This window comes from Miscanthus floridulus, chromosome 2 (genome assembly GCF_019320115.1).
Source record: "Miscanthus floridulus cultivar M001 chromosome 2, ASM1932011v1, whole genome shotgun sequence".
In the NCBI taxonomy this organism is placed as follows: domain Eukaryota; kingdom Viridiplantae; phylum Streptophyta; class Magnoliopsida; order Poales; family Poaceae; genus Miscanthus; species Miscanthus floridulus.
In genome coordinates this window covers 31,778,913-31,788,277 of record NC_089581.1, presented here as the reverse complement: position 1 = coordinate 31,788,277, position 9,365 = coordinate 31,778,913, and the positions used below count along the sequence as shown (strand labels likewise).

Here is a 9,365-nt window from a genome sequence, read left to right as displayed (position 1 = left end):
CCGGCGAGCACACCGGTGACCTCCATGCACCGGTGAGCCTCCATTTGCCGAAGCAGCAAGGAGATGTTTGTGCTGAAAAGTGCATGTTGCTACTATATGTTTCAAGTGTTTCAGAGGTATGTTGCAAGTGTTTCGTATCGGTGTTGCAAAAGTAGATCGTAATGTTGCAAAAGTAGATCGGGATGTTTCACATGTTGCAATGGCTATGCACGTATGTTTCAAGTGTATGTTCCAAATATTTCATGTGTATCAGACATATGTTGCAAGTGTTTTCATCTGGATGTTGCAAAAGAAGATCTAGATGTTGCGTATACATTCATGTTTCGAGTGTTTCAAATGTTTCATACGTCTGTTGCAAGTGTTTTATCTAGATGTTGCATATGTTTGCAATGGTTTTCAAGTGTTTTTCAGGTGTTTTTGTAAGTGTTTCAGACGCATGTTTCATATGTCTTCTTTTGTATGTTGCAATTGTTGCATCTAGATGTTTCAAAAGTAGATCAGTTGTTGCACATGGGATGCATGTGGGAAGCGGCTGGCGGCACGAGCGACGTTCGAGGTGGCGCGGGTGACATTCGGGGCAACGCGAGCAACTTCTGAGGGCGGTGCGGGCCCACTGCTGGGACGCTCACTCGCAAGCCTGACACGCTGGGTGCTTGCTTGCTCGCTGAGCGGGTACCGTCTGACGCTAGCGCCCCGGATCGGACGTCTAGGCGCTAGCAAGTCCGTTCTTTTTTATCCTTTCAAGTTTTTTATTTGAAGTGTGTTTAGATTCATGATTGGATCTAGAGTAAACTTAAAGTGAACATGAACCTATCTAACTTTTCAAGTAGTTTATTCGAAGCGTGTGTTTAGATCCATGATTGGACCTAAAGTGAACTTAAAAGGAACTTGAACCTAGATGAGAATGTAGAAAGAATTTAGTAGTCAGGGTGCATTTCACTCATAGTTTCAGAGTAAGTATCATGAACTACTCCAATATACCATAATAAAAGAAACGGAGTACTATGAGTGTCCAATACAGTATAAAAAGGAAATCCTTATTCCTATTTAAGTTGAAACAATGACCGAGCACGAGCACTGTTCACTGCAATCTTGTGCTTGACCTGTGGCCCTCAGAGGCGGTAGCAACGGCGACCGAACAGGACTGCAAAGCGGCGAGCCGAAGTATTATTACTCGTACCAGCAGACCTCCGTAAAGAGATGAAATGCATAAACATCAGCATAAGCATCAGCTATAAAACAGTGTTTTCCTCTCACGATATTTCAACCGTCGTAACAGCGGACCTCCAGAAAGAGACGAAGTATTATTACTCGTACCACTGAACTTAGATCGTCGCTTCGCTGCGGCCACGGCCAATTGGTGCGGAAGCGGAAGGCAGTAAGGCACCAAACGCGGGGCAGCCATCAACGACTGGCTGCCGAATAGCCGCAGCCCGCAGCCCGGCGAGAACCTCTCGCCGGCACGGGAAGTGGGCCCCTGGTGGTACAGGGAGGTGGGGGCCACGGCGCCACGCGGGGAGAACCACCGGTCGTGGCATGATCGTCGCCTACGGGCCACATGCGTCCCATGGGATCGATGCGGCCACGTCGCCGCGGAGGAGCGGAGGGGGCCGTCGCCGTGGGACCCTCGAGTCGCCGTCGGCATGATCTGGCGTACCTATCTATCCATTAGCCGGGAGGAAAAAATGGAGCAGGAACCGAAGAAGGCCCATTGCTCCATTAGCATTGACACGTTGGCAGCAAGTATACTTGATATGAGGACAACATGTACCGTACAAACATTTCGATACACCGTACAAACATTTCCATACTGTTTGATACACATGACTAGTTACTAGTTAGGCTAAAAATTAGTATAGCTAGTTAGTTAGTTAACAACTAGTTCACTACTACACAAATGATTTTGCGCGACACCCCTCCGGAGGCCACCGAGGCGGGCACCTATTTTTGCCCGTCACGGTAAATGCCACGGTTTACCTAGGCGGGCATTTTTTTATTTACCACGGCGGGCATTTTTACCCGCCACGGTAAATCGATTTACCGTGGCGGACGTCTTAAGATGTCCGCCACGGTAAATACCCTATTTTCCGCGGCGGACATTTTAGGATGCCCGCCACGGTAAATCGATTTACCGTGGCGAACATATTAAGACGTCCGCCACGGTAAATACCCTATTTTCCGCGGCGGACATCTTAAGACGTCCGCCACGGTAAATCGATTTACCGTGGCGGGCATCCTAAAATGTCCGCCACGGTAAATACCCTATTTTCCGCGGCGGACATCTTAAGACGTCCGCCACGGTAAATCGATTTACCGTGGCGGGCATCCTAAAATGTCCGCCACGGTAAATCGATTCACTGAAACATATCACCCACATCCCTCGCACCATCGTCGCCGCCTCCCCCACTCTCTCTGTTAGCTCCCCGCCTCACCCACTCTCTCTCTCTCTCTCAGCTCTCCGCCTCCCCCACTCTCCCTCTGCCTCCCTCTACTCTCCCTCTACTCTCCCTCGATGCAGGCAGCGGCCTCCTCCAAGGGCGCGCGAGGCCTCCAGACGGCGGATCGAGGGCGCACGGGGCGACGGCGCGCGCGGGACGACGGCGACAGCTACGCCCTCCTCCTCCCCCATGGATCCTCCATGAAACGACGACGGCGCGGGGCTAGGGTTTCAAATCTAGTGAGTTCATCTCCCTCTTCCTCTCCATCTCCCTCTTCCTCTCTCCATCTCCCTCACTCCTCCCTCTTCCTCTCTCCAGATCCGGCGACGACGACCTCTTCCTCCACGGATCCGGTGGCGGCGACTTCCTCCCCCATGGATCTGGCGGCTGCACCCTCCTCCTCCGTGGATCTGGCGGTGGAGCGACCGGATCCGGCGGTGGATCTCCACCACGGCCACGACGCCGGGATCCACCACAGCCACGACGCTGGGACCTCCACCACGGCGGGCGAGGACGCGTCGGCGCGGCGGCCTCCCTCCACCACGGCGCGGCGGGATCCGTGAGGAGGCACGGGGATCCGCGAGGAGGCGTCGGCCTGGTCCCCTGCGAGCGACTGGCGAGGCGGTGGCGGCCCTGCAGTGGCGTCGCCGTGTCCAGCCGGCTTCTCCAGAGACGCTGGGGCCCGGTTGGCTGCTCCTCTTCTCCCTCCCCGAGCGGCACGGATCTGCGGCCGTGGGAAGCCCGGATCCGTCGCCGGTGGGCTCGCCAGTGGGCTCGAGAACGGGCTCGCCGGCGGGCTCCTGTTTTTTTTTTGTTTTTTTTTAAAATGATTAACCGCAGCGGGCATCCTAACGTGCCCGCCGTGGTAAAAGTATATTTACCGCGGCGGGCGGTGTAACGTCGCCCGCCGCGGTAAATCGATTAACCGCGGCGGGCAAGGCCGCCCGCCGCGGTTAAGCCACGATTTACTGTGGCCTCTAGGCCGCGGCGGACGGCTTTGCCCGCCGCGGAAAACCGAAAATGCCCGCCTCCAGTAAAGTTTGTGTAGTAGTGGTTAAAGACTTTTTGTTTAAAAAATTAGCCCACCTATTATCCTTCGTGTTTAGACTTTTTAGCTAGATACTAATTAGCCCTTGATTCAAACATGCCCTTATTCACCCTGATGGAGTCATTACTAGTTGTTTTAAAATAAGATAAAATAAAATAACATTCAGGAATGACATTATGCTATACAACAAGTTTAGCTTGCTTTTCGTGGCACGTGAGTTTTGAGAAGATACCATGGCTTTCTATAGTCTAAAACCAAATAAAGTGAACCACACTTTACGAATACACTTGCAACTCACGTTGCTATACTCCAAATGTTTCATAGTTGCATTTATACATGTAGGAGAATAAATTCCTTTCTCCGGAGAATTTACAGAGAATAAATTCAACCATTCAAAAATAAATGGCCCACCGGCCGACCGTAGGAATGATCGACAACAAAAGGGGGCTGTCAATCTGTCATGCATATACAACCTTTGTCGGTTTTTTGCGAGCATTTGTGTGCGCGAGAGCAAAGCTCTCTTGATGGGGACTGCATACTACTACCAATTGGGTCGACATGCTATCAACACCAGCCTTTATCTAAAAACACCAACCGGTGAGAAGTTCTTCAGGGAAAGTGGGAACTATCATATTTCGCAAAACAAGGGGAAAACATGTGTGATATTAAATATATCACATGCAAGATATCATGCAAACAATAATAATGTTCTGTTTGCCTCTTTGAAAAAGAAAAATACTACTTCCCCCATCTCAAATTATAAGACATTTGACTTTTTTGACATCAAGTTTGACCACTTGTCTTATTTAAAAATTTATGCAAAATATCATTTCTTTTGTCTTGGCTTGCTTTATTAATAAAAGTTCTTCAAGAATGACTTAAATTTGACTATGTTTACACAAATTTTTGAATAAGACGAGTGGTCAAACTTGTGGTAAAAAAAGTCAAACGTCTTATAATTTAGGATGGAGGAAGTATTTTCGTTAATCTTTTTGCTGGTGCGGTGGGAGGTTGGGGGTCCTGCTACTTTTTTTTTTTAAAGATCTTATGTTCCTTTTGCTATCATTGAATACACACTTTATGAAAGAATATGCATGTATTGTTGTGATTTTATACTTAAATCGTGACTAAACTGTTGGAAAACAAACAATAATAATAGAGCCAAATAGTGCATGCTAAGTAGCACATGTGCTTAGCACACCAGGACTAAATTGTTGACAATATCTAATATACGGCTCAGGTCTGTTTGACCTAGCTCCGGCTCTAAAGTAGTAAGATTCATAGAAGATTTGGAGTTTGATTTTATGCATGTGTCAGAAAATAATTTAAAATACTAACAAAATCACTTAATCGAATATCTTCATAGTACTCATAGCTCTGGCTCCAAGAATTTCTAGAGTAATGGGCTAGCTGAGTTGCATGAAATCTACCATTACCTTATATATCCTATTAGTAGTTTTTAGGAGAGTACATTCAGAGCAACTTAAAATATAAGAGAGCGCTGTTATAACTAGTAGAGAACAGACCTTTCATCCGAGGCTAAAATGGGCTCTAGTCCCGGCATTTTTTGCGCCCGGGACTAGAGAGACCTTTAGTCCCGGTTGGTGTCTTCAACCGGGACTAAAGGTCCCTGCCCAACGGCTACTGCGCTCGGCACAGTGGCAGGGGACCTTTAGTCCCGGTTGGAGATACCAACCGGGACTAAAGGTGGACCTTTACTCCCGGTTGGAGCCACCAACCGGGACTAAAAGTCCTCCAACCTTTAGTCCCGGTTGGTAACATCAACCGGGACTAAAGGTAGACCCTTTAGTCCCGGTTGGTAACACCAACCCGGACTAAAGGACCCTTTAGTCCCGGTTGGTCACCAACCGGGACTAAAGGTCCCCCGATGGGTTAGTTCAAAAGGGAAGCATCCCATCTATTGTTAGATGTGTTGTGTAGGTGGGGTGGTAAGCTACGCGCGAGGCAATACATGAGGTCTTGGGTTCGAATCTCACGGGACGTAGCGGTGGGAGGCATTATTTTTTTTAAAGCTGGGAGGACCTTTAGTCCCGGGTCCCGGGACTAAAGGACCCCCCCTTTAGTCCCGGATGCTTGCTCCCGGGTGGGGAACCGGGACTAGAGGGGGTTCTCCACCGGGAGTAAAGCCCATCTCTGTATTAGTGTATTGTACCTAAAACTTGTCTCCTATTTCTTTAGGGATAGGGAAGGATATAGGGGTTATCTCCTTTTTTTAGGGGAAAGAATGCTTTTTAGGAGATCTCTTAAATAAAATGTTAAAAGTAATGGAGATGAGATAGAAGATCCGCTGCAACACTTCCATCTCCTAAAAACACTACTTTTGAAGTATATTTTTTAAGTATAGGAGATTGAATACGATATCTTGGTGGAGATGCTAGCTCTAGCTATTCGCAAGGTAGGATCCTGGGTCCAAAACCATTTGAGTAATGTTTCGTTCTCTAGATCAAAATTTTGTACTTCAAAACAATTCGGATTAATAATTTTTGCTCCAAGTTTGTACATGTTGCTCCACTACTCATAGTAGTCATCTGGGTTGTTTTTGTTCTAGCTTTGTCCTGATTAAAATTTAAAGGTGGAAACCTCAACAAGGTTTTTAAACACAAAACATGCAACTGAGTTGAGAGAAGTTAGGATGAAGTGTACTCCATATACACACAGCTTCCTTGCCACCCAGCTGCTGGTACGTGGTAGCGCAGTAGAATCACCATTTTAAAATTTATACACATTTACTGGATAATTAAACATGTGTGTCACATAAGGTGATTTGGTCAGTTATAAAGTCGTTACTAAAAATTGTAATTGTGGTTCTAAGAGCATCTCCAAGAGTTTGTCAAATTTTATTTGGCAAATCTTGTGATTTGCCAACTCCTAAAATTATATGCCAAGTAAAAAAACAATCCATCTCCAAGAGTTTGGCATTTTTGACTTGATAAAATAAAAAAACCCGTTAAGCGAACGAAGAGCCCGCTAAGCGAACGAAGAGCCCCGGATGCGAAGTCGTATCCCGCGCGCATATATGCGCGCTGGGGAGGCGTTTTTCCGAACTTGCCAAAGATGGGGAGGAGGGATGGGAAACTGTTGGAGGTTGTTTTTTCTCAATTTGCCAAAAAAATGAAGGATGGGGAGGAGGGATGGGAAACTGTTGGAGTTGCTCTAACGTTTTATCCTAATTTTGGAGGTATATCGTTCTGTAACTGGCATATGATTCACATATGTTGGCAGCTAATTCTTCAAGAGGTGCTGTACGTTCATGAGAGCGAACAGCAGCGAAGAAAATTCAACCTGTGCGCATGATTGTACCCGATCGAGCTGCTGAGTGCTGAGTCACCCAATAGGCCAATATCCCATGCATTCTGAACCTCATCGCATGCGGCATGCCCGCAGAGGCAAGTGAGAGAGAGAGAGTAGCAGCACAGGCGTCCACGTCATCATCCATACCTCATGGGCCCCGCCGGAAATCCAACCCGTGACAGGCAGCCCAATAGAATTCCAGCCCAGCGGATTCCCCGTGCCGCGCCAGCCAATCGGCTTCGAGATAAGCATTCTTCCTGGGCCCACCTCACGCGCTGCTCGCTCCTCCTCGCTCCACGCAGCCCAAAAGCGCATTCAAGGGCCCCACGTGCCCACTACGCGATCACGATGGTGGACGCCAACTGTCGCTGACCTGTGGGCCCGGGTTCTCGCGAACGGAGTTCGCAATTTTTATAAAGGAAAGTGCTTCCGAGCTCGCCCCCACACTGTTCCCGGTTTTGTTAAGCTCGCGCTTAATCTAACCGCCGGGAGCAGAAATTGTTCGACGAAATGACGAGCGCCGGGGCGGCGGCAGGCGCCGCTCTAGGCGCGCGCACGGCGCGGTCTTGCGACGGCTGCATGCGGCGGCGGGCGCGCTGGCACTGCCCCGCCGACGACGCCTTCCTGTGCCAGACCTGCGACGTCTCCGTCCACTCAGCGAACCCGTTGGCGCGCCGACACCACCGCGTCCGCCTCCCCTCGGCGTCCTGCTCCTCCCCACCGTGCGACCCCGACGCGCCCACGTGGCTCCACGGCCTCAAGCGACGGCCGCGCACGCCGCGGTCCAAGCCGGGGGGAGGCAAGCACGAGGCGACGACGCCCAACTCTATCGCCTGGGCCGCGTCGGCAGCGGTCCCCGACCTCGAGGAGGAGGAGTCTGGCTCCGGCATCGTGGGCGATAACGACGACGAACACGGGTTCCAGGACGACGACGAGGACCTTCTGTACCGCGTGCCGGTGTTCGACCCTATGCTCGCCGAGTTCTACAACCCCGTGGCCGACGAGGGGGAGCAGAAGCCGCTTGCAGAGTTCTACAACCCCGTGGCCGACGAGGGGGAGCAGAAGCCGGCCTGTCTGATGCCGCCTCTCGCGGAAACATCGCCGGAGTTCGCCTCCGGCGTCTCGGCAGAGGCGGACGGGCTCTCCAGGTTCGACGTCCCGGACATGGAGCTCGCTAGCTTCGCCGCGGACATGGAGAGCCTCCTCATGGGAGTCGACGACGGGTTTGGTGATCTGGGTTTCTTGGACGAAGAGAAGCCTCAGGTGAACGCGGACGCGGACTTGGTGGCCATGGCGGCGCCGGCGCCTGAACGAGAGGACAAGAAAAGGAAGCGGCCGGAGATGATACTCAAGCTCAACTACGAGGGCGTCATCGCCTCGTGGGTCCGTGACGGAGGATCGCCGTGGTTCCACGGCGAGCGTCCTCACCTCGATCTCTACGAGTCATGGTCTGACTTCCCGGTAAGCACTACACCTACACGGTTCAACGATGGGATCTACACATTTCTTCCACTCCCATGCACTGTCTTTGGATAAATAACTGATCGGTTTCCTTTTGCCATATGGATCGCGTGCAGGCGGGAAGCCGGGGTCTCCTCGGCGGCGCCGTGACAGCGGTGACCGGCGGCGAGCGTGAGGCGCGGGTGTCGCGGTACAGGGAGAAGCGGCGGACGCGGCTGTTCGCCAAGAAGATCCGGTACGAGGTGCGCAAGGTCAACGCCGAGAAGCGGCCGCGGATGAAGGGCCGGTTCGTGAAGCGCACCACGCTTCCGCCGCTGCCGAGGCCGCCACCGCCGCCGCCGCAGCAGAAGCAGCTGCCACGGGCACTACCACACGAGGGCATGATGCTCGCGCCAATTCCGGTAGCGAACGGGCGCTTCCAGTTTTGAGACCACGCATGCAATGCAAGCATGAAGCAACGTATGTGCATGATGCACCGATGCATCTATCTAGCTCGTAGCATGTTCTTTCTCCTCTACTACTTTTAATTGGGGATGAACGTACGTACGTACCTAGCGTTAGTTTTTGATCAGATATCCGTGCGTGCGAATTAGGGCTCCCCACAAGATGCTCCCTACTTACGACTGAAATATATCTGTATGTACATGTGCAGAATTTCATGTGCAAAGTAGTTAAGGAAGAGTATATTTATAGCTAGGTTGGTTGTTTTTCTTTTTCTAGTTTTTGTAAAGAAGGATCCACTAATTACAAAGGGTGTAGATTTTGATGCCGCCATGCATCGATTGGAAACATTGTAGTACTACATGTGTAAAGGTCTGGAACTATGAGCTTAGATTGTATAAGAAAGTGATGATATACTACGTTGTTTTTATTATGGTTTCTCAGTGATGACATACCATTTTGATGCCGCCATCTTTGGTGATCATGATCGTGGGGCGTGGGCACAATGGGCTCTTAGGTCCTATGTTGGTTGTACTGAGATAACAGATTGTTTGTACGACTTTGCTCTCTGCTGTGTTGTGTAATGATTGAGATCCTTTAGTATATTTGATGTGGCTATGGGCTTCTCCTGTATACAAACCTTCTTTGGGACTCACTGTGACATT

The 9,365-nt window shown here is 50.3% G+C and overlaps 1 protein-coding gene across 1 annotated transcript; it reads left to right on the top strand.

Moving 5' to 3' along the window:
- Nucleotides 1-7,232: 7,232 nt before the first annotated feature.
- Nucleotides 7,233-9,130, top strand: LOC136538346 (zinc finger protein CONSTANS-LIKE 16-like). The gene is made up of 2 exons (XM_066530321.1): nt 7,233-8,259; nt 8,376-9,130. Exons 1-2 carry the CDS (start codon nt 7,309-7,311, stop codon nt 8,685-8,687), a joined length of 1,263 nt encoding a protein of 420 aa, XP_066386418.1. The 5' UTR covers nt 7,233-7,308; the 3' UTR covers nt 8,688-9,130.
- The last annotated feature ends 235 nt before the right edge of the window (nt 9,131-9,365 follow it).